The sequence below is a fragment of the Schistocerca piceifrons genome, chromosome 5 (genome assembly GCF_021461385.2).
Source record: "Schistocerca piceifrons isolate TAMUIC-IGC-003096 chromosome 5, iqSchPice1.1, whole genome shotgun sequence".
Lineage (NCBI taxonomy): Eukaryota > Metazoa > Arthropoda > Insecta > Orthoptera > Acrididae > Schistocerca > Schistocerca piceifrons.
Genome location: NC_060142.1, coordinates 388551810 through 388578656, shown reverse-complemented (window position 1 = coordinate 388578656; position 26847 = coordinate 388551810). Strand labels below are relative to the sequence as shown.

Below are 26847 nucleotides of genomic sequence, written 5' to 3'. Positions count from 1 at the left end.
AAAACTTAAAAATACACCAGCTTGCTGGAGTCAGACTAACACACTCTCTCTCTCTCTCTCTCTCTCTCTCTCTCACGCACACACACACACACACACACACACACACACACACACAGGTACTTTTTTTACAAGAACTTTTTATTTTCATTCAGGCTTAGCATTTTCGTAACGCCAGAAAGCATAGAGTAAACTACGTGCAATAAACTTGAGGAAATTAAACACTATCCTAGCTTAAATTGGCTGGCGGTGACATTAGTTTGATACAGCATTGCTCTTTGACCCTTCCACACTTCAACTAACACATTTTTATACTAATATCATTTTTATTTCTTTTTTTAACTAGTTTGTCTATTCTGTCGTAGTGACGTCCTTGCACAGAAGGTTCTCGGAATTCTGAGCATTTGTGAATTAGTATTGGAGGTTTGAAATTATGCTTAATTGGGTTTATATACCAGTGAACGCAGTCACACATCATGTTAACTATTAACTGAACGTTGTCATAGTCATAACACAAATACCTTTAAAAATGGCTGTTTCATGAAGGAAAAGTTCTCGGATGAATGGCCGGCTCGTCATGTTAGACCAATTTCTAATTCAAATGAGCTATCATCTGGTACGCTGATGGATCACCTGATGATTGCTCTGCTATCGATATTTGAGAAACGTCTCACACGACGAACTGCCTGTTCAATCTATAATTTTTCCTTCGTAATATGTGCCGAAAAGACTGAAGAAATTTACGTTCAGTTTGTCCTTGCGCTTCCAAAGCTCTCCGTAGCTTTGAAACGTCCCCTTAGAAAAATTTATGAATGACTGTGCTGATAAACCTCTTACATTATTTGCTTTTCAAACAGCTGAGCAAAACTGAACATACTCAGACATTACTCTCTTTACTTATTCTGATCAATATTAAACTGACACAAAATATTTTTAGAGCAATGCAATCTGACTTTCAATAATCCCTACAAAAGAATGGCCCTGACTAACAATAACCTATACCTTTCATGAATCACTTACCTCACAAAAATCTTCGTTACTCGAACTACTGCAATACAGCGAGCGCTACTACTGCCAGTAAATAAAAGATTCTAACTACTGAAGGCACTAACTACTGATAGGCATAGTTAGCAAATGAAAGATTTTGATAGAGAACAAACAATGTATTTACCTTAATAGTGTTCAAAAGTCATAATATATATATAGCAGTTCATGCCATCCAGTCTTACAAATGTATTGTCTCTGATGGACACACGTCCAGATCATCGGCTCTCAGATTTCCGCCATCTCTCTCCCCACATCCACCACTGCTGGCGGCTCACCTCCAACTGCGCAACGCTACGTGCTGTTAACATCCAGCTGCCCAACACTACAATGGCAGACAACAATGCAAACTAGCCACAGACTGCACACAGCACAGCCAGTGATTTTCATACAGAGCGCTACGTGGCGTCGTTGTTGTTGTGGTCTTCAGTCCTGAGACTGGTTTGATGCAGCTCTCCATGCTACCCTATCCTGTGCAAGCTTCTTCATCTCCCAGTACTTACTGCAACCCACATCCTTCTGAATCTGATAAGTGTATTCATCTCTTGGTCTCCTTCTACGATTTTTACCCTCCACGCTGCCCTCCAATGCTAAATTTGCGATCCCTTGATGCCTCAGAACATGTCCTACAAACCGGTCCCTTCTTTTTGTCAAGTTGTGCCACATACTCCTCTTCTCCCCAATTCTATTCAATACTTCATTAGTTATGTGATCTTCCCATCTAATCTTCAGCATTCTTCTGTAGCACCACATTTCAAAAGCTTCTATTCTCTTCTTTACGTGGCGTTACCAATATAAAAACCTAAACAGCCTACTCACAGCTTCTGAAGAAACTGAATTGCTCTGTTACTGACGTGCCGATAAAGTAGACTTATTCCAAAACGAAATCTCTCCAGCAAATAAATGCAGAACCATTTCAACAAGCGGCTGACGCATCGTAGATATAGAATAACGGCCAAAAACGAATGAAAATATGCTTTCCAGTGACTATAAAAAAGGGAATGAAATGACAGGCATTAGCCTGTCCATCATTAACAGCTTTCTCTAGCAGTGGTGGTCGGTAATGTCCGCACGTGCGTTGGTGCGTGACTCAAAGGTAGACTATTGAAATGCTGCTAGTGAAAGATTTTTTCATCGTTAATGTTAGGCCAATGATGGTAGGAGAGGTGGTGACGTAGAGTTCCTGGTGGCCAGACTCTACGCCAGCGACCTGGGCAGCCTCTCACAGGGTGCTGAATATGTGCCACTGTTGACAGTGATCCGTCCCACGTACGGGACGCCAAGCTTAGTGGGTCCCTTGTTACTGTCAAAGGCAAGTAGCCCCTATTCCGCATCGATTTCCAACCTCTACCTTCCTTTTGTCCATAAAAACTCAAACACCGCTTTGACTTTGCAGTATCAGTAATCAATGTTGCTTCTAAATAAATTCTATCCCATATAATGCGCAATAAAACTATTTGGAAAATAGGACGATTTCTGTAGTGCTTATCAAGCAAATAAGAGAATTTGGGAGTTTTCCCTCCAACAAATACAAGATTCAGACACATCTTTGACTAGAAAGTGCCAGGTACTGCTTTGAGCCGTCACGCTCAGTTGCCCACAAGATGACTGTGTTACACTGCGGTTCTCTCGATAATGAATATAGGTGAACTTATATAATTGTTAAGGTATTGTGCTGGAACTAAGTATCGTTGGAATATGACAATACGTTACAAAACAGAGTCTTATTGGATGTTCATCAGACTTGAAAACCGGCTCAACCAGTCCGTTAAGTTTTCATCCATTAGGGAGTGATCAACACTAAGGAATGGAATACCCGAACCACTGCACAAATTCAGTTTGTCACATACAAAACGCATTGCCAAAGCGAAGTGAGCTGCTAGGAAAAAATCCTAGCGTCAGTCGGTTCTAAGCACGGACCTCGGGCTTTATAATCGACACTGCTCGACAACGGCCCGTTTAAAGGAACTATGACTTGATAAAATACAAGACATGGGACTTGAAAGGGGAAACTTATAGTACGTACGCATACAAAGCAAAATTGTCACATATCTCACTTTCACTGCAAGATTAATTCATGTTAGGCAAATTAAAATTGTGCATAAGCTCCCCAGATAAAATGTTACTCGCCGCACTAAAATAGCATACCTGTTTTGGAGCGCTGCAGATGATGTAGAACTGGTAATATTCTGCCACTGCTACCTTCTATTATACGCACAAACAAAGTTGACACTCGGCGCGGTAGCTGATGGGAGCGACTGTAAAGGCATTTCCCATTTACTGTCGCTCCCATCATCCAGTGCGCCGTGTCAACTTTATTTGCGCGACTAATACCGCTGACGTAAGTTGTGTCAATGATGTAATGCGTGTTTGTCGGGGGAAGCGAGATTGTGAGACTCGGATATGTGGAACCAGCGTAAGAAGATGCATCGACGTGAAAACGCTACATAACGGAATATACGAAGCGTGTGAGAAAAGCAATGAGACTGAAAACACTGTGAGCGATCTGGCACTGCTGTGTTATTCTGCATGTGTAGACCTGTGTTCATCTCTTCCAGATACACAGTTCGAGTTTCAGTTCCGTACAGCTATCACGTGATTTTTGAGACCTCCATCAAAGAACTTGTGTTTTCGTTGTGTGTTACGAAGATGAAACTGCGGAATTTAGAGCAACGTTAGGCCATCAAATTTTGTGTTACACTTGGGGAATCCGCGAGAGTCACCTTCTAAAAGTTGAAATAGGCCTATGGGGACCGTTCCTTAAGAAGATCACAAGTTTTTCGTTGGCACAAATCATTTCTGGAAGGCCGAATACACGTTGAAGATGAACTTCACTCAGGGAGACCTTCAACTTAACATCGAACGTGTGTGTGCTCTTGCAAGATCGGACAGACGTTTAACAATAAGGATGATATGTGACATCTTGAACTTAAACACTTTCACCTTACATCAAATTTTGGCCGACGTTTCGCACATTCGAAAGGTTTATGTCAAAATGGTGCCGAGAGACCTCATAACTGAGCAAAAGGACAATCGAAGAAACATGTGCATTCTTGAGAGGATTGCCAATGACCTCGAAAGGTTCAGGCGCGTGTTCACAAGTGATTAATCCTGGATTTTTGAGTACGATCCTGAGGCAAGCGGCAATGTGAGGGTCGGGACGCTGAGACGTCTCCTCGATCGAAAAAAGCTGGAATAAGCAAATGAAATATCAGAACAATGCTGATTTGTTTTTTTGACAGTATTGGTATCGTGCATAAAGAATTTGTTCCTCCACGATAAACTGTCAACCAAGTCTTTTACGTAGATGTCCTTGAAAGGGTCAGGAAAAGAGTGAATCGCGTGAGACCAGACATTGCAGACAAGTAGATAATGCCATGGCAACGCCCGATTTCACACGGTCACTTCCGTCACGGAATTTTTGACCTCAAAAGACATTGCTGGTCTTCCACATCCCGCTGTTTACCTGAACTGAGTCTTCGTGACTTTCGTATTTTCCTAAAATTGAAAGATGTCTTAAAAGGACGACATTTTGGAACTCTGGAAAACACTGAAAAGAATGTGACCGACATGTAGGCCCTATCAGTTGAAGCCTTTCAGCTGCCAAGACTGTAAAAAACGATTCCTCCGGTGTATAGCTGCCGAAGCTATTGAAGGGGACGATGTTGTTGTTTGAAAAAAAAAAGGGATAAAAACTTTGGAAGATAAACAATCAGTCTCATCACTTCACACACCTCGCAAAACTGCTATCGTGTTTGGACTTGCCGTTGACCACACCAAGAATGAAGCTACCTGATGTGTTAGCGTATTATCGCGGGCTATCTATCGTGTATACAAGGAATAGCGTATCAGTCGCAAGCACGGAACTCAGCGTAGGAACAGAGGTCAGAAATATATGCTAACCGACAGGAAAACGTGTGTCACGCTCTTCCGATGACAATCGATTTCAAACTCATTAGAAATTGCTCCTTTCAGCGAATGCAGGCCTCTCTCAACCAGTTTCCGAGCAATCACTGCGAAGGGAACGGCATGCAGTGAACATTTGGAGACGGGTAACTGACTAAAGCCCATTGCTCATAGCGCCAAATAAAGCTGCACGTCCTCAGTGGGCTAACTGTAGGTGACTGAAGGCGTGTAGTGAGGTTCGAGGGTTCACTATTTTGCCTGTTTTGAAATGACGCAAGGCATCAAACGCAGCGAAGGCCCAGTGAGACGTTTCAACACGCGGTGCGTGTGTGGTGCAATTCAGGTCTGAGGTGGTTTCGTGACGTTTTGAAAATGTTTTTCGTACCATGACTCGTTCACGTTATCGCGAACATGAACCAGGGTGCTTATTTCAACACTCTCAGTCAACAAATGTTACCTTTTTTCCACGTTTTCATGAACAGTGTTCTATGGACACACTCACCTTCCAAGACGACAATAGCCCAGTTCACAGAGCTGCACGCATATGTTCATGGTTTGTAAGACACTCAAGCATCCTACCGCAGCTCGAGTGATTTGCTAAATCACCCAATTTTCGTCGCATAGCAAATGTCTAGGACGGTCTGAAACAGCCGATCAGAAGTATCAGTCAACTGCCTTGCAGTTTGATGACTCTAATGGGATGGGAAAATCCGGACGGTTAAAACCGATACTGGTATTTTAGTTCTGAAAAACTGGTATTTTCGGTATTTGCTTCGTCTCGCTTATAAAATGTGTTCTTTTTGTATTTTTGCTAATAACAGAGTAAAAAAAACCGAAATATCATTTAGCTATAGCAGCATTGCTAATTTTTTTGTTTTTAAAACGAATAACTTGTATTAGTAATATTTGCATTGGTTTAAAATGTTCCATTATTATAGAAAATGGGAAAAGCAATCAGTGCTATTTTAATAACAATGCCGACAGAAACGAGCAACAAACGCAGGGCATGAGAATTGGAACGGCAATGCTGAGACAATAATGTCGCTATTGCCGCGTGGTCTGGCTTAAGGCACGCGTGTACGTGCAGTGATTTCTTCCTGTAAGAGCTCTCCGTTGTTTTGTAGAATGCCACCATCACTATCCTGGAAGTATTTTTACGAAGTGGCGTGGCGATGAAGTACAACGCTTCATTTCCTTGTAAGAGTCTGTCATTTCTATGAAATAATAAAAGAGGAAGGAAACAACGGTGATAGTTGTACATTAAAAACTTAACAGCAGTTCATTTATAGTACACAATAAAAATAGAAAGTAGCTCATTTGCTGCCTGTGTCTACACAATATACCTTTATCAGCTTGTAGCTCTTCAAAACGGAGAAATAAACAAAACAAAACAGAATTCTTCAACCTCATTTTAACCCTTTGGCACTGACTATTCGTAATGGGCAAATGGTGGTATGACACCTGATTAGTACGTGATTTTGGAGCAGAGTTTCGAAATATTACAATCAACAGGAGAACACTTGTGATTTTTTTAATAGTATTCAACCGCTTACCACTTTTCGAGAAAAGCAGCAAATGGTGGACGGAGTAAGTTATCTTTTATTCTCCTATTAAATTTAATATTTTGATTCTATGTATCTTGAAATTCAGAAAGTCAACATTTTTCAATCTCTGTTCGATTTCCACATTTATTGTAGAAAATAAATTATAAAAAACCGATATTTTGAGCGGTTTTAACAATCAGGTTAAACTGGCTGGGAAAAAAACGATACAACCGAAAACCGGTTCTATCAGCGGTAATAGCCTTCCCTGAGCTCTACAGGGTTAAATCACCAGGCGTGAGTGACTTATGCTGAAAGAATATCTATAGAAACTCGTGGACTTCCTCTCTCGCCGAATTGATGCCATTATCAAAGGTAATTGTGCACGATATTAACGTGGCGTCTTCTGATAGTGACTAACTTTTCCGGTGTATTTATTCTACAGACAGTAGACGTTAGGTTGAGAAAATCAGTGAAAAACAGTATATTTCGCTAAAATTATGAACTTACCGATACAAGCTCGTGGTCCATCGCCGAACGGCAGATACACGCAGCTGGGCCTCTTGCTCTTCTCTTCTTCCGAGAAGCGCTCTGGATCAAAGCGTTCCGGGTGCGGGAAGTACTGCGGGTCGTACTGCATTGCCATCACGGGGAAGAAGACGGCGACGCCCTTCTCCAGCGTCCAGTCGGTGCCCGGCACGCTGTACGGCTGCGTCACCTCGCGGTTCAGCAGCGGCACCGGAGGATACTTCCGCAGCGTCTCTGAAAGCCACAGCGGTTGCTTCAGATAACCCAGCGAAGTAGCTCGAATTTGATGTTTTAGTACTACATTGTGCAAGGAGTGTTCAATAAGTATTGCGACACAGTTTTTTCTCGACCAGTTTCGGTTAAAAAAATGCCGAATTTCTGGGACATCGTGGAATATTCCCGTTACAGCCCGCATAATTTCATCAAGTTCCGATAGTTGGCGGCGCTATACGTAGCACTTGGAATGAAGGTACTTTGCAAATAGAGAGCTATCATTGAGTTTCCTTTGGAAGAAAATCATAATAACGCAGATATTCACAGGCGCTTGCAGGTTGTCTACGGAGACCTGGCAGCGAACAAAAGCACGGTGAGTCGTCGGGCGAGGCATCTGTCAGCATCGCAGCAAGATCGCGTAAACCTGTCCGATCTCCTGCATGCCGGCCGTCCGGACAATGTTGTGACTCCTGCGGATACTCTCATTCGAGGTACTCGACGGGTCACAACCAAACACCTCGCCGCTCAACTCGACTACTCCGTTGATAGTGCCGACACGCTCGTCTACCAGTTTGGGTACTCAAAAAGGTTTTGTGACCTCCCCTTCTGTCTTTGCTCCGTTTCTTTCGCCGATCTTTCCCCTTCTTTCTTCCTTCTTCGTACCGCGGCTATCAGAGTTTTCAATGCAGAAATGTAGTGAGAAGGGGGCACACGTGCGTGGTGTTTCAAGATATCGTAGTGCTGTCAGGGAGCGTCAATCGTGCCTCTGGTTTGAGAAGACTGATGACTGGAGTACAATCATTTCTCAAAAGGAAAAAAAGGTATGTGTCCTCTTTTATTTTAAAACTATAAATAGTAGCGTAGCTAGTACTATCTATCGTTCTACTAAACTGAATGAGCGCGACACCACTGATGACGTTTCAACCACGAAATAAGTTTATTAATACCAATTAGCTGAAATAAAAAAACACTGATCTAATCCAGAAGTCAATCACAGTTAGAGTAATTAGTTTCTGATGTGTGTGTAGTGGTCATTGATGTTTAAAAGATCGTTTCAGTAATTCTATCACTGCCCGTTTATGAGTTGCTAAGCAACGTATCAAATGGTTCAAATGGCTCTGAGAACTATGGGACATAACATCTGAGGTCATGAGTCCCCTAGAACTTAGAACTACTTAAACCTAAGTAACCTAGGGACATCACACACATCCATGCCCGAGGCAGGATTCGAACCTGCGACCGTAGCAGTCGCGCGGTTCCGGACTGAAGCGCCTAGAACCGCTCGGCCACCGTGTCGGCCAAGCAACGTATCAACAAGCTGACTATGCAATGTTTGTCGTATCCCGACAGTAAATCGCTTCTCACTTGCTTTAAGCATTAAGACGATTATTATGCCACTCACATAAGTCTTTGACAGTTATTATCAAGCTAATGTCCGTAAATTGCGGTTAATGTTAATGAATCACACACGCGACGATAACGCCCGATATCCAGCCGCGTATTTTAAACTCCGCACCGATATTTGAGAATTCGCGCCCGATTTGTTTGCACCAAAGTCGGGCCGTGGTTCCCTAGAATAACATCTGAGGCCATGAGTCCCCTAGAACTTAGAACTACTTAAACCTAACTAACCTAGGGACATCACACACATCCATGCCCGAGGCAGGATTCGAACCTGCGACCGTAGCAGTCGCGCGGTTCCGGACTGAAGCGCCTAGAACCGCTCGGCCACCGTGGTCGGCCAAGCAACGTATCAACAAGCTGACTATGCAATGTTTGTCGTATCCCGACAGTAAATCGCTTCTCACTTGCTTTAAGCATTAAGGGGATACGGAATCACCTATCCCCGCAATGTTAATATATGCCTACTATAGGGAACATTTTCTCACAAACTACTGGAGACAGAGAGGTAAAAATTTTACTGTATGTGCATTCATATGTTACAACAATACTGAAACAACAGTTTATTGTCAAAGTATTTTCTTACAGAGATATTGTACATTTATTTTTAAGTAAATTTTTTCCATCGCTTTTTACTAGACTATCACCCCTAAGTCTTTTGTAAATCAAGTAATTAAAAAATCGTTGTTTCAGTATGTAATAGGGACCTATGTCACTACGTCATAAAAATTTCAGACTTCTAGGTTGACCAGTACCTGAGATAATGTTCCTAGATGAAGTAAAAAGTAAACTTACGGGAAACGGAGAAAGAAGATTAAAACATTCCTGATCCGTAGCTAATACCCCCTTCACAGTCTTCATAATCATCTTCAAGTCTTCTTTTGGCACCCCTCTGCACCTGTCTTGCTTTTTTCACTAATGTCTTGATTATATTATCAGCATGCCTTAGTCTGTGCTGATCTAAAAAGAACATAGCACGTACCGTACGGGAACCAACACACATACCCAACTTTTGAAGGACCTGGCATTTAGTTATATTTCCAAGATTGAAGGTTGCCACAGCATCATACACACCAAAATGTAGTGTATTAATTCCGACAAACACTGTTTTTGGGAGACGATGCCATATCACACTATTCAAGCACTCGTTGGGGTTCTGCGTTTTTCCGTGAAGACATTTCATCAGAAGACTTCTGTCAGCCAGATCTCTGAAAATGGGCTTTATTTCTGCCATGATGGCTGATGGTAGACTGTGGTGGTGAATGTATTTCTCTCCTGTTGTTAGTCCCCTATTGTATTTACACCAGCTGTTTTCACCTTTGGGGCACAAACCATGTTGTGGATGCTCATCCGTGGATGCGGTGTGGAAATATAAAGCCCATATAGCTCTCCTCATTTCTTCAAGATTGCCTGTATTTTGCCTGATTGCAAGGCCATAGCAGTTCTGAATGTGGTCTATTATGGAATCAGTCAATCTTCCTCTGCCATCCAAGGTTTTCCCATCATCTAGTTTTTTCCCTTTCATAACTGATTTTAACCTTCTCAGCCTGGCACCCATTCTCTTCTGCACATGTCCTATACATTCAAGTTTGCTTATATTTACACTGTTCCCATATGGTTTGCTTTCCAAAACTTCTTTGAATGCTTTAGAGTCACCATCTCCCAGATATTTGACATAGCGAACATTATACCACTGTGAAGAGCGATGAAAAATTTTCTTCACCCCAGCAACCTCCATGCCACCACTACTACCATAATAATTAGCAATACAGTCATCACTGTGTTCATTTTTCAGCCTGCCTGTGCACCTACAGTATTTAGACATTATTGCAACATCAATAACCTTGCCAGTATCAACACTAGTTGCTGTTACAACACCATTGTTGGAGGTGTGGCCCCTTTTCTGCCACGTGCCATCAAACGCCACTGTGAGGTCACGACTGCCGTCATTTTCTTCCACTGCTCTTCCACAGCAACCTGCATTGACTTCTGTGCTACATCTTCAACTGCAGATCCTAGTACATAATTGTAAGCTTCAAACTTTGAAGGTGCACTTGGAAGATTTAGAACACCACATAGCATATCACCAGCTGCTTTGCCCTTACCAATTGCTCGCAATCCATAAACTAACCTAATATTTACACTATAAAGTTCAGTTTTCTTGTATCCATTATTTACAGTTACTGAAACCGAACTTGGAAACTTACAGCTGTATTTACAAACACTGCATATTAAATTAAACTGGGCAGCCAGGCCAACATGGGATTCTACTTTCAGAGAAACGTTTCCATGACATTTTTTGCAGCACAAACTGTTTTCAAGAGCTTCACACAATATATTCGTATCAATGAGTTCAAAAACTTCATTCCCTCTATCAAGTAAATTATATTTCTCTTCCAAATCTCTTAGTTTTTTATGAGAAGCACTGTTTTCATTTGGTGTAAGTTCGTTCGGCAAATCAGTAATAAGTGGATTCACATTTTCCAACAGTGATGATGATGAACTGCTTTGCTTTGCTAATGAATCATTATTTCTTTTCTTTTGCCAGTTCACACGCTTTTTAAATACTTTTGCTTTAGCTCTAGGCATTTTCACTGCGAAAAATGAAGCACTAAATACGAAATAACTCAACAACAACTACTTTCTTATATCACACTGTTTACAAAACAGTCCCGCCACAAAGTCAAAGAGTAACTTGAGGAAACCAGAGAGAAACATTTTCGGGCAACTAGTGTATAAATAGTCGCTGGAAACCGGGATATTTGAATTCATGTCACTTTAAAGGTACTGCCAAAAAGTTCATGGTCAGCCACGAGAGACGTGTATGACTAAAGCGCAATACCCGATCTCACAAATATATAAAAATAAAATAGTTATAATTGTAGTAGAGCTATGTATGATACGTCATTTTAAAGAGGAAACATGGCAGAATATAATACGCCAATAAAAAAAAAATTCGATTTTTTAACCCAAAATCCGATTCCGTATCCCCTTAAGACGATTATTATGCCACTCACATAAGTCTTTGACAGTTATTATCAAGCTAATGTCCGTAAATTGCGGTTAATGTTAATGAATCACACACGCGACGATAACGCCCGATATCCAGCCGCGTATTTTAAACTCCGCACCGATATTTGAGAATTCGCGCCCGATTTGTTTGCACCAAAGTCGGGCCGTGGTTCCCTAGAATAACTTTTAAATCAACTCCGGGTTATGAATTGACAATTCTATGCCCATTCATGAAAGTTACAGCAGATCCGCACTCGACGACTACTTGATCGCGCACTTGAGCAACACGGAAGTTTTTGTTCTTACAAAGAGAAAACATATGCATAATGCAACAAGGTGATTTGCTATGTCAAAACATATTTATATCTGTCTCATTAAAACTCATTACCTATTAAATGTTGTACATAATTAAATTCATTACTCTGTAAATAATCAATAAAATTTAGAAATGAATGACATGTATAAAATAAATCTCAAGTTGATATGACGTCATGGGTCACTACTGGTTTCGACTCCCCTACATGCACGTGACGCAAAGTAGATCCGACTATATAGGACATACTCGCGTAATGTTACAGTGTGTGCCAACTGGGCTGTTCGCCGCCTAACAGATAGACCATAAAGAGCAACGAGGGACCAGCCGCAAGGAACTGCTTGAATAACACCGTCACAGGCTACGAAACATGATTTCATCACTTCGAACCGGAAACAAAATGGCAATCCATGGTGTGGCGCCACACCACCTCTCCACTGAAGCAAAAGTTCAGTGCTGCACCCCCACTCGGTAAAGTCGTGGCGACGGTCTGCTGGGAGTCTGGAGGGCTCATTCTGTTTGTCCTCCCTCCTTGGAGCAACAGTCAGCTCTGAAGCGTATTGTGCTAACCTCAGGAAATTGAAGAACCGACTTCAGCGTGTAAATGGTCCCAAAAATGCAAACGAACTTCTCCTTCTCCATGACAATGCAACGACGCACACAAGTCTGTGCGCCCGAGAGGAGGTCACAAAAGTTCATTGGACTACTCTTCCTCATCCATCATATGGCCCTGATCTCGCACCTTCCGACTTCCATCTGTTTGGCCCTATCAAAAAAAGCACTCTGAGAAAAGCAGTACGTGGATAATGAGGAGATTATTGATCCTTCAAGACGTTCGCTCCGACGTCAACCAGAAAGGTGGCGTAAGGCTGCCGCATTGAACGGAGATTATGTTGAGAAATATGGTTTTGTAGCCATAAGAGTAGGGAATAATATGGTGTATCTGAATGCTGAACAAAACCAACCTGATTTCAGAAAAAATGCGTTGCTTTATTAATGGAACGCCCCTCATAATAGCCACTCTACGCCATTCTGTTTTTCCGTATCACCTCTACCAATACCCCGCACCACCTCCTTCCCCCCTCCTACCAGGCATACAAAGTCAGCTGATATGTGCTCTGCAGATCATACTATTGGCATTCCGCCCTGTGTACAAGTAAGCACCAACAATGTGCATGTGATACGCAACACGAAGTCAGGAAAAATATGAAAAACAGCTTGGGTAATTCATAAACGATACCTTTCAGTCAGTTAATTTCCGAATGATGTTCGACACCTTGCCAAATTGTCGAGTAATAAACATGGTGCTCCAGTTCACTGCCCTCTTTGGCGCAGAGCTAAAACATTGGTGCAGACAGAACATGCCCATTTGAAGGTGTGTTGTTAAGCATGATTTCAGTCACAGAAACGTAAACTGTCAAAAAACTTTCATCTTCAAGCTTGTATATCTCCAGTGGAACGCATTTCTCGCCATATGTCCATATCACCTCCTTAGCATTTTATGTTATCAGGGGTGTTTTCCTACAGTTTGTTCCCATTTAGCAAAATCTCTCTGGATACTCCGCAAGCCACTTTTCATTGAGTGGTGAAGGGTAATTTCCACCAATATTAGCGATTCTCTGTCTTTCCGGTTCTCTAAATGTACCCTACAGGTTGTTGCGAGAATAACGTCACCTCTTTTCCAGACTTTCCCTTCCCTGTATCTCTCAGTTGTCGCCGTTTCTCGCTTCCAGTTTTTCATTGCTTCTTGTCCATCCAGTCTCCATATTGCAGATTTTACCTTGCATTGTTTCATCTACAAAGTATGTCCATGTTCTTGCTGCACTACCACTTTTTCTTCCACCAGAATTATCCACTGCCATACGCGTTTCGGCTATCTTCTGCCATCCATCCTTTCTAGACGCCCATACGAAAGTTGCCTTTTTGTTTCAATTGTGTCTATAATAGTCTTGTCAACTTCCGTTTTCCTTCGCATTTCTACTTTTCTTACGTGATCGAATCTTGATACTCCGCTACTCCTCTTCCAGTCGTCCATTTCTATCGCAAGAGCCCTCTGCTTATCTCTTTCATTCATACGTCACAATACTTGCTGCAACTGTATGATATATTACTTTTTTGGTTTTGATTGTTACTTTTTTCCATAAGGCAGAATTTAACTGTGGGATTGTCTTCTTGCCTTGTCCATCTTAACTTTTTTTAATTTTTTCTGTACTTTTTTCACTAACAGACAATGATACCCCAAGGTATTCAAAAACTTTACACTCTTTTATCTTTAAATCTCTTTCCAAATTCTCTGTCTTATACTCTACCACTGCAAGATATTCAGTTTAGAGCTTTGGGAACGTATGTTCCAAATCTTCAACATCTGTTGCAACAACCACCTGGTCGTCCGCAGAAAGTGATGTACACAACGTTTCTGTTCCACCTGAAATTCTCATGCCGAAGCACTTACGTTTCCATTCTTGTAATGCCTGTTCCATATGGATTTTGAACAGAGTAGGGGCTAAAGTACATTCTTGTTGGAGTCCTTTGAAATTGTAAATTCAGCGGATACCTGGTTATCCATCTTTATACAACTGATGCATTCTGTATAAAACTCTTTCACAGGTAACACATTAGTCTTACAGATACCACTAACATTCTCTCCCACAAGTTACTTAGCGGGATCATGTTGTATGCCTGGTGTAGATCCACTAATACCAAGTGGATATTCTGATTTCCAGCCAATCTCTTCTCTATTAAATTTAGTAAAGGAAGTATTCCATCAGTGCAGGAGAGTTCAGATCGAAACCCCAGTTTGCTCTTCTGTTTCTACTACTTGCCCCTCTACCCGTTTCTTTAAGTATCTGCCATGCAGTGTGCTTACTAAAGGCACCACACTAATACGTTTAATTTTTAGATTCTCTTCGATCATTTTTTCATATATTTGAAGTAAAATGAGTTTCTTTTTTTTTAATTCATGACTAATGTGATCGCCTTTTAAACATTTATCAAAGCCCCTTGCCAGAATCTAACAAAAAACTGTAAGTGCAACTTTTATAATTTAGTATATGCACTGCCTGCCCCCGGGGCTTTACCAATCTGAAGTTTGACTGCATGGCCTGCCACTCATGTTTATTTTGTTTACTTTTCGATGGACGCTATTTTTTCTTTTTCTGGTAGGTTTGTGACAGGTCAAAAAGTATTGGTAAAGTTTTAATTGTCGTCACGAATGATAATTCGGCTTATCTTGTTGTATTAGCAACTTGGTCAGTTCATAGAGATACGTTGGAGAACTGAAATACATGTCAGTATAAGGTTTTCTTACATGTGTTTGTTTTTAAAAAATGTTTTAGCCTGGGTGCTGAGATTTTCCGCCAGTACCAGCAGGCGAGCGACCAAAGACGGTGCGATTCAGCTCGTCGCCAGCAGTAACAGTCTGTGGCAAAGATTACATCTAACAGGCGATGGCCACAGAAGCAAGAGCCGACGGCTGTAGAATTTAATGAACTGATTGTTGAAAGTAATGGTAGCGCTGTACGTTTTTTTGCTGAATGATTCCCAGTTGGTTTTAAGATGGAGCTATGGCCAGTGGGGCACTGGATCTTGAGCGGTTCGGTTGAATATAAGAGCTTGTACAAGGTGGCGTTACGGCTGAAGGACTACCGGGTGAGCTGTCGTATCGATAGTCACAGATTAAGTACTCGATTCATAAGAATAGCTTTTGAGTAAGTTTACAGTTGTGTTTCGAGGATTTTAGTATGTCGAACGTTAATACTATCAGTGGTTGTTCTACGGTGCACTGAATTCTGATCGTTGTTATTAAGTCAAGATCAACGGAAAGTCTCTGTAAGTGAATGTAAGTTTAATGGGTTGTAGGAAGTGATTGACAGTTTACTACGATGTGCAGTAAATGCTCTATCTAGACCAGACATTGATAATTGGTGTTTAAGTTGCTCTACAATAAGTCGTCCTACTGGCTGGTTCTCTGCACGTTAACTAGTGCCTGTTTGTGCACTCCAAAGAATTTGGGTTTTCCTGACATGCGGATATATATGTAATTCGGTGATCAGCACACTCCGAAGGTGAGTGATTGCGATTTTGTCGGATTTATTGGCATACAATGAGGTAACAGTGTTATTGCCGTAATTGTGAATAGACAGATTATTGAATTCTCACTGAGCAGAGGGCTCAAACTCACTGAATTAATTTACAGACACTAGTATTTTTATAGTGAATTCCAGAATGGTGTTATTACAGCGGAAGCTGCCCGTTAATTGTTGTGACTTTCCCAGTAATCCGAAAGCCGTACCAAACTGGGACCATTGGAGTAAACACGTGACAACGCTACTATTACCGCTAACTTTAAATGACGAGTTGCAATTAAAATAGGACATAATAGTGGGCCCACACAGAGCCAACAACTAAAGAGGCTAAATTTCGTTTTCCTTATATAATATAAGGCCAAAAATGTCGGTGGCACATAGGCTTTTTGTACTCTTTTTTTTATTACTATCGTTTCATATAGGGTTTACTTTTGCTGGCTCTCGTTCACACGAATCGTCGTTGTGCTGCTGAAATAGAGAACTCAATAAAGCCTAGATGATCAAAAATAAATTTGGAGTCCACGCTCTTTGATTGGAATCAGTGTAACTTCCCCTTAACGTTAACTGAAGCACCCAAGAGAAGAAAAGACATAGCTTAAAATTTGAAAGAAACAGAAAGAGAATAGCAGAAATTGTAAAATAATAAAACATAAGGAAATAATATTTTATTAAATACACTAGTAGTTATCGAATGTTACGATTTTTGCGAAAAATATCATGTATATTCTTTGTTCGAGAAATTTCAATTATCACGAATTAATTGTATTACACTCCTGGAAATGGAAAAAAGAACACATTGACACCGGTGTGTCAGACCCACCATACTTGCTCCGGACACTGCGAGAGAGCTGTACAAGCAATGATCACACGCACGGCACAGCGGACACACCAGGAACCGCGGTGTTGGCCGTCGAATGGCGCTAGCTGCGCAGCATTTGTGCACCGCCGCCGTCAGTGTCAGCCAGTTTGCCGTGGCATACGGAGCTCCATCGCAGTCTTTAACACTGGTAGCATGCCGCTACAGCGTGAACGTGAACCGTATGTGCAGTGGACGGACTTTGAGCGAGGGCGTATAGTGGGCATGCGGGGGGCCGGGTGGACGTACCGCCGAATTGCTCAACACGTGGGGCGTGAGGTCTCCACAGTACATCGATGTTGTCGCCAGTGGTCGGCGGAAGGTGCACGTGCCCGTCGACCTGGGACCGGACCGCAGCGACGCACGGATGCACGCCAAGACCGTAGGATCCAACGCAGTGCCGTAGGGGACCGCACCGCCACTTCCCAGCAAATTAGGGACACTGTTGCTCCTGGGGTATCGGCGAGGACCATTCGCAACCGTCTCCATGAAGCTGGGCTACGGTCCCGCACACCGTTAGGCCGTCTTCCGCTCACGCCCCAACATCGTGCAGCCCGCCTCCAGTGGTGTCGCGACAGGCGTGAATGGAGGGACGAATGGAGACGTGTCGTCTTCAGCGATGAGAGTCGCTTCTGCCTTGGTGCCAATGATGGTCGCATGCGTGTTGGGCGCCGTGCAGGTGAGCGCCACAATCAGGACTGCATACGACCGAGGCACACAGGGCCAACACCCGGCATCATGGTGTGGGGAGCGATCTCCTACACTGGCCGTACACCACTGGTGATCGTCGAGGGGACACTGAATAGTGCACGGTACATCCAAACCGTCATCGAACCCATCGTTCTACCATTCCTAGACCGGCAAGGGAACTTGCTGTTCCAACAGGACAATGCACGTCCGCATGTATCCCGTGCCACCCAACGTGCTCTAGAAGGTGTAAGTCAACTACCCTGGCCAGCAAGATCTCCGGATCTGTCCCCCATTGAGCATGTTTGGGACTGGATGAAGCGTCGTCTCACGCGGTCTGCACGTCCAGCACGAACGCTGGTCCAACTGAGGCGCCAGGTGGAAATGGCATGGCAAGCCGTTCCACAGGACTACATCCAGCATCTCTACGATCGTCTCCATGGGAGAATAGCAGCCTGCATTGCTGCGAAAGGTGGATATACACTGTACTAGTGCCGACATTGTGCATGCTCTGTTGCCTGTGTCTATGTGCCTGTGGTTCTGTCAGTGTGATCATGTGATGTATCTGACCCCAGGAATGTGTCAATAAAGTTTCCCCTTCCTGGGACAATGAATTCACGGTGTTCTTATTTCAATTTCCAGGAGTGTATTTTACATCTACCATTAATAAAAGGAAGTTATGATATTATTGTTATAGGTAAAGCGACTGATGATAGTAATCTTTATAACACTTCTGCTTTATAAAGGAAAGTGAATAGGAATTTACGTAAATTAATAACAAACAAATACAGAAATAAAGTCAGTCTATGGGCATATCACAGCAAAATATATCTCTGAGTATTGACGCCGTCGGTCACCGAGGAACGGGAGAACCTTTACCTTACGTGCATCGTAAGTAAAAATAAATACATAATCGATACGTTGTTATTTGCTGATTAGCGGCTTGTGTGCGTTTTGGGAACAGAAATCCAAGGACAGAGAATTTCCAGCTATTAGCAGAATTGTTTCGCCTAGTCATTGACGTGTACAGTCTCTTGTGGCTTCGGAATGTGTTAGTAAAACAAACTTATGATTTAACAGTCTAAGAAAGATGAGTTAGTGGTGAACATTAGGATTTTGATAATATAACCAGTTTGAATTAATCTGTGTTACGTGGTAAGCTGAAGTCTATACCTTATAGTATAGAGACAGAAAGAGATAGATTAATATGTTATTTTCTGGTTTACTTCGCTGAATGGTTTAGTACGTTTAATAAAACATTAGTCTGTTAGAGATAAGTCAACCTAACGCCAAACATTGCTTACATTTTATCGCTCCCTACATACTGACAACGTAATACGTTATCTGAGAATCTTTTAGAGTTATCTAATAATCTTTCGATGGTCAGGTACGTTGGCGCGTTATGATTGTTAGCGTGTTATTTGATTAGAAAATTGTACTGGAAAGGCATAATATCGTGTCGTATCTACAGAGCACACCATCAGCAACTACGTACTCGTTTCATAAGCAAGGTGATTTTGATAACTTTGCCCGAAGAACACGTAGTGACTGTCTCTGATTTCAGAAAACATTAGTAACATAACAACAATCGTATATTATCCCTGCACAGTACATGTTCTAAGGGCCTCATTCAATTTCGTGCTCAGGCATTTCGATATGCTCGCATTGTTTCCTCCACGATTTACTGGATCGTATCGTCCCACCAGAGTTCAACTTTGTCTCGTACATTGTTGCTGTTTTTCTCCTAAGGCCTCCTTAGCGGCCTAGTGAATTGCTTCTTTACTTTGCCCATACTTACTACATGCAGAGTCGTCCTGTTTATTGCACAACTTACTTGCGAGTCTGATTTGATAAAGGAACCTGATACATCATCTCGTAGGCGGTCCAAAGTATATTGTGTTTGACTTAACTACTATTCTGTAGATAGTGATCCGATCCGCATTCTGCACCTATCTTAACTCTTACATCACTTACTTTTTGTCAAGTATTTTGTTTTATGATAATATTATCAATTACTGATTTTAATCCACATATTGGTTGCGTCCATGTATCTTTAAGGATGCTTTTATGTTTAAATCATCCGTTTCCTATTCTGAATCTGTGTCTCTGGCATAACCCAGTTAACATAACCCCATTGTCAGTAATTACGTGTTCACAGAATCGTCCAATGAAATCGTTTGTTTTGGAACCTATACGAGGATTTAGGTCACCAGTCATTGTAATTTTCTTACGATTATGGATAGTTTCTACAGTCTTTGTAAACTCATCAGCTGGGAGTTTACCCTGTCTATATATTAAATATTTATCTGCGATGTTCAGTGACTTGCTCAATAGCAATCACAGTGTAAACAACGCAAAACAAGAATCTGCATGCACATGCATACAAACGCGCGTGAGACTTATGATGAAAGGGAACAAATCTTATCGAGTTGTGAAATCCTCGCAAAACTCATCTTGGAGTAATAAAATACTATAAAAAATGTATTGCTTTCTGTGTTTATTGCGCTGTTGTCATCGAGCAAGAGGAATTCCAGAATGCGCTTTAGCATCTCATTAAAACGTTGGCGAAGTAATTATACGTTGCTTTATTGCTTTGATAATCACTTAAGAAAATTCTTAGCTCTTACCTTCGCAAATGGTAGACTACATGTAAATATTTATACCTGATGGTCCGAAACGTATAATTCGTAATATGAGCTAAAGGCAGTCAAGGTTCAATTTAAAGGACGATCCATTGAAACTATTTGACTTAGTAACATGGTATACAGCCATTCCTGGGTGCAGTAATATATTTTATGGGTGTATCAAGCATCGAAGAAACAAACAGCTATAATGTCACAGTAAAAGTAGCTATAAATGTGATGAGTAATTATTGTTCAAGAAAAAGCACTAATTCAGTTGTTCTTACATAGTGAATGGAGTATGTTTTTACTGCCACTCAAGAAAATACAGTTTTGCTGCGAGGAATTCAAGGACGGCTGTAACTTGAAAAAAGAAGACTGGTTAATTGCTCAAGAGAATGACTAAAATAGCTAGACGGAGTAACGCGAAGTTACGAGACTGTCGACCATCAACTTCTGGAAGGTCGGCCGTAAAACTTCAGTAATGGTTCAAATGGCTCTGAGCACTATGGGACTCAACTTCCGTGGTCATGAGTCCCCTAGAACTTAGAACTACTTAAACCTAACCAACCTAAGGACATCACACACCTTCTTGCCCGAGGCAGGATTCGAACCTGCGACCGTAGCGGTCGTGCTGTTCCAGACTGTAGCGCCTTTAACCGCTCGGCCACTCCGGCCGGCAAACTTAAGTAATAATTCATATTCTTGTAGATGAATTCTTCCACCACTATTATCTGAATTACACGATCCATAGACGAACATTAACAGTATGAAAGTTTTTGCGCAAGTAGTACAAGTCAGCAACAGATGAGCATATCTTTAATAGCAAAAATGTATACTTGTAACATTGGTTAACAGACACACACTTCTTCGTTTGCTTGTATCGTTTACTGCATAATGTTCCCCGCTATGTTCTCTAACGGACTTGAGCATATTTGCCCACCTGCACCAATTTATTGTCACAGTTTCGTGATCACAATCAATACAGTGACACACAGTTCGCATATCCATCGCAGCTTCAACGTTCTCGAAAAAAAAGTGTAAGAGTTCGAACACAGGATTCTTGTCCAAGAAAAGCTAGTTTCAGTGCCAAGCGATTTATGTTTGACTTCGCATTGTTCGTATACGTAGGCAAAGAACGATTTATTTTATCATACAGAGCTGGTGGCCCGTCTCTTACGTCAGCTTTACGATTACGTCCTATAATCCCAGTTAATGTTTATGGAGCACAATTCAGAGAAGCGTTCACATTTCAGTTTTTCTCATTACATGTTGTTCCAAAGTCTGAAAAATGGACAAATGAACTACCAAAGTGGCCAGAGTGAGGTGCAGTTTCGCAAAAAAAGTTTTAAATGGTTGAAAGTAACCAAGATAATTAACGTATTACTGATCTACGGGAAAAAAAAATTTCCGAGCTCTCATAGCCGAATGAAGAGTGGAATGTGGACAAATGGAGTATTAGGCTGACCAGCGTGAGACTAGCTTCGCTTGCAAAAAAAAATGGTTCAAATGGCTCTGAGCACTATAGGACTTAACATCTGTGGTCATCAGTCCCCTAGAACTTAGAACTACTTAAACCTAACTAACCTAAGGACATCACACACATCCATGCCCGAGGCAGGATTCGAACCTGCGACCGTAGCGATCACGCGGTTCCAGACTGTAGCGCCTAGAACCGCACGATCACACCGGCCGGCCTTCGCTTACACACACACACACACACACACACACACACACACACACACAAACAAGAAAATAAAATCTTGCAAGTAATCAGAGTGATTAAGGAAACCTTAATTGAGAGAAAACTGAAATATTTCATAAAAAGCTGCTGTGTAAATGAAGTGTCAAAAAGTTCATCTCTTCAAGACTTAACTATTTTGTACATAAAAAGTTATGTTGATGGGATATTTAGCTGTCAATAACCAAAATTTCAAAAAAAAAAATTATGAAAAAGTCGACCAGATGTTTAGTGTAATGCTTTGTACAAAAGTAAGACGTGGCTTTGAATGAAGCTCGAAATCATGCACAGCGAATGAAGTGGAGATTGAGAATTTAAAACTCAATGTTTAATTTACAATCATATAATTTTACAGAGAACTAGAAGATATTTGTCTGGTGGATTATGTAAACCATGCAGTCTCACTTTCGACACAAGATTTCGAACATCGTTCAAAGGTGCATCAAATGCTTTTCTGATCTATTTTATTTCTTACTTTTAGGTAATTGATTTGACCTATCTTTTGTCAATTTTTTTTTATTCGTGATAAATGGTTACTGATGACGTATAGCGGCAACCCTCTTTCTCAAGTTGCCCTGTCATGAGGCTGCTTTGCGGGAGGACTGTATTTCAAGTACTACGATTACGTACAGAAACCTGTGTCTTCGAGTAGTCCCTAAAGACAGTGGTTGTTTTTGTAACTTCCGTTTAACGAAGACCGCTCGCTCTCAGGCCGTTGACTCGGTTCTGCTTGCTGCTACTACATTTGAATAATCAATTTGGCGAAGGTGATAGTCTTTCCTCAGTTCATAATGAATTTCAGTTTTCTGCTAAATCCTTCAAATCTGAGCAGTTACTCCGAACGCTTTCCTAGATTCTGGCCTGTGTACTGATGCTACTAATTTTATTATTTAATCAGTTCCTTTGGCACCTTAATATAATCAGTTATAAACGATCACTACGTTATTTTTATTTTTCATACTAGCTGACGAACACGGCATTTTCCAGATATTCATTTCGCCAATTTTATATTAGATAAGAAAACAAAAAATGAACTGTGTTTGTAGTGTAATAGCAAAAAATTTTTCGTTTCCATTTATTCGCGAAAAGATCTTTGAAATTATGACACAGTCGTACAAATGAATGTGCATAATATACGGATGTATGAGTACAGTGTCCTGGACAGTCTCTGTACACTAGACGCAGCTGTTTCGCGTGTCTACAACGTGGTTTTGTAGACGTCTCTACGGTGACGGCTCTTCATAGCTGTAGAGACGGCTATTGTTTTCGCCTGCAGCCGTTTGTACTTCGCAGCTGAACGCTGTTAAAACGCTGCCAGGTGTTAGGTATTCACTCGACTCTAGGAGTGTCTTTAATAGTAAAGACTAAATGTATTAAAACTCCATGCATGATACGGCATTTTTTTACGTATCTCATTGTTTATGACGCCATATCTCCTGAACTATGACAGGCATGTGGTTCTTACCAATACAAAATTGTAGCTGACAGTAAGGGATATGTGTACCAAGTTTGACTGCAATCGGTCCAGTTATTTAGGAGGAGATGTGGAATATTTTTATAATTTGTTTGGATATCACAACTCTCTTCGAGCATAGACTTATCTCCCGACGTTCATTCCGAAACGTTCACTAAACACCGCCGTGCAAATAGTTGTTGTTGTTGTTGTTGTTGTTGTGGTCTTCAGTCCTGAGACTGGTTTGATGCAGCTCTCCATGCTACTCTATCCTGTGCAAGCTTCTTCATCTCCCAGTACCTACTGCAGCCTAAAGCCTTCTGAATCTGCTTAGTGTATTCATCTCTAGGTCTCCCTCTACGATTTTTCCCCTCCACGCTGCCCTCCAATACTAAATTGGTGATCCCTCGATGTCTCAGAACATGTCCTACCAACCGATCCCTTCTTCTAGTCAAGTTGTGCCACAAGCTCCTCTTCTCCCCAATTCTATTAATACCTCCTCGTCCACGTTTCATTTCCATACATGGCTACACTCCATACAAATACTTTCAGAAACGACTTCCTGACATTTAAATCTATACTCGATGTTAACAAATTTTTCTTCTTCAGAAACACTCTCCTCGCCATTGCCATTCTACATTTTATATCCTCTCTACTTCGACCATCATCAGTTATTTTGCTCCCCAAATAGCAAAACTCCTTTACTACGTTAAGCGTCTCATTTCCTAATCGAACTCCCTCAGCATCACCCGACTTCATTCGACTACATTCCATTATCCTCATTTTGCTTTTGTTGATGTTCATCTTATACCCTCCTTTCAAGACTCTGTCATTTCCTTTCAACTGCTCTTCGAAGTCCTTTGCTGTCTCTGAGAGAATTACAATGTCATCGGCAAACCTCAAAGTTTTTATTTCTTCTCCGTGGATTTTAATACCTACTCCGAACTTTTATTTTGTTTCCTTTATTGCTTGCTCAATAAACAGACTGAATCATCGGGGATAGGCTACAACCCTGTCTCACTCCCTTCCCAACCACTGCCTCCCTTTCATACCCCTCGACTCTTGTAACTGCCATCTGCTTTCTGTTCAAATTATAAATAGCCTTTCGCTCCCTGTATTTTACCGTGCCACCTTCAGAATTTGAAAGAGAGTATTCCAATCAACATTGTCAAAAGCTTTCTCTAAGTCTACAAATGCTAGAAACGTAGGTTTGCCTTTCCTTAATCTTTGTTCTAAGATAAGTAGTAGGGTCAGTATTGCCTCACGTGTTCCAACATTTCTACGGAATCCAAACTGATCTTCCCTGAGGGCGGCTTCTATCAGTTTTTCCCTTCGTCTGTAAATAATTCGCGTTAGTATTTTGCAGCTGTGACTTATTAAATTGATAGTTCGGTAATTTTCACATCTGTCAACACCTGCTTTCTTTGGGATTGGAATTATTATATTCTTCTTGAAGTCTGAGGGTATTTCGCCTGTCTCATACATCTTGCTCAACAGATGGTAGAGTTTTGTCAGGACTGGCTCTCCCAAGGCTGTCAGTAGTTCTAATGGAATGTTGTCTACTCCGGGGGCCTTGTTTCGACTCAGGTCTTTCAGTGCAAATAGTAAGAGGATTTAAAGTAAGTCACCCAAACCTTAAAATTAAGAACTATACTTAAGAAGAACTGACGAATCTCTGCTATCTGAGACGCCATTTTATACAGAGAAAAGGAAAAAAAACGTTGTTACATAAGTCTTGTGGATATCTTTATGTATGGCGCCTTCCTAGTGGAAATTTTCCCTGTACAGAAATTTATTTCTGTTTAATGGCTTGCGGTCTCAGAGTACAATGAGAAATCTGCACACCAACTTTTGATGTTACTTTATTCTCTTTTGGTATATTTTCAAACTCAGTAGCGCCATTTGAAACCTTATATCTATTTTATACACAGCTTGTTTTGAGCGGACACAAGGAGAGTTGGCTGCTGTCCATAAACAACTGGAAGCTGCGTTGACTGCCGTCGACAAGCTTCTAGCTAATGCTCGAAGTTGCGGTGACGTCGGGGCGTCAGTGACGAGATCTGCGACTCCTTTGGTGCCACTGGAGTCCCCTGGTGACCGGAACTTCGCTGCGGCTTCCCATACCCAACATCTGACAGGTCCGTCCTCACTTCAGAGTGGATGGCAGACAGTGGTGGGTTAGCGTGTCACTGGGCGGAAGGCGAAAGAGGGAGCAGGCCGTGCTGCTGGCCCCCTTGTCTTAGCAACAGGTACGAGGTGCTACCCGGTGTTGATGATAACTCTGAGCCAGCACGGGATGCCTCTCCTGTTAGGCTAGAGGTCGATTTTCCTGCCCAGTCCGGACAAATACAGAGTGTGGGTATGCTAGTCATTGGGAGTTCCAATGTTATGCGGGTGATGGAGCCCCTCAGGGAGATAGCAGGCAAGAATATGCTGGAGATGGTATACTACTAAAAAATCTAAGTACCGAATGGATAGCTAAGATAGGAAAGGAAAATACTTTCGGCAAAACAGGCACAAAAGTGGCGCTACTACTTACTCGAGGAATTCTATCAGTGTAGATCTCAGTGTCTTATCCAGTTGTTTATGCACACAATCTTCATGTGTCACATTAGGGGTCACAGTATGGGTGGGGTGTTCATAAATACTTCCTGCAGAGAATGTAGTGTTATCCTCTATACCATAGTTAATGCAGATAACATAGAAACTACCTGACTGTCAATTGACTGTATTGATTTGAGTTCCCTCCTGTCAAGTGATCGGCCTGCGAGTTGAAAAATTTGACCCTGAGCTCTGATATTTTTGATCACTGAGACTGCTCTGAACATAGCTCAGCTCAGATTTAGCAATGATCACGGGTCGACGAACTTTTGGGCCCCAGTAAGATAGTGAAACGATAGGTAGTTTCGTCGATAGCTCTCCAAACACGTGACCCCCTAGAACGTGTGTAATCTGGCCACAGTTCAAGCGGACCAAGAGGACTCCACGATAACTCCAGGCTACGTAAACTAACCCTGAGCTAGCACTTAGCTACACGGAGAGTGATTAAGTAAACTATAGCTTGAACCACTTCTAGTACTTTTCGTTCAGTGGTAGTAATTGTAGAACTTCACAACCCAAAGATTGGTTAGTGAAGTTACAAATCAGCCTTACAGGAGAAAAAATTAAATACTTAAATACGGTGAAAAAACGAAGAACAAATAAAATAAAATTCATGGCATGAATTTTACTTGTTTACGTTGTGTAATTTAAATGTGATATATGTTAACTGATAGTCTTACGAGGAATCACTCTCTATATGAATAGTCAGTCACGAAATCTTTGCTTACTCTGCATGACCTGGGTTTGAATCCATATGCAGAACGAGACGGTTCGTCGTGTCATTTGAAGTTCATACATATTCTCAAGTAGCTGCTCATGAATAACTTAAATTTTTTATGTCATTTTGT

General features: G+C 41.6%; 1 protein-coding gene across 1 annotated transcript in view; it reads right to left on the bottom strand.

Moving 5' to 3' along the window:
• Nucleotides 1-26847, bottom strand: part of LOC124798265 (probable cytochrome P450 6a14) — a 105584-nt gene that overhangs the window by 573 nt on the left and 78164 nt on the right. Inside the window, exon 6 of the mRNA XM_047261589.1 lies at nucleotides 6999-7250. Within this exon, the coding sequence (XP_047117545.1) occupies nucleotides 6999-7250 (252 nt within the window). The remainder of the gene's footprint in view (nucleotides 1-6998; nucleotides 7251-26847) is intronic.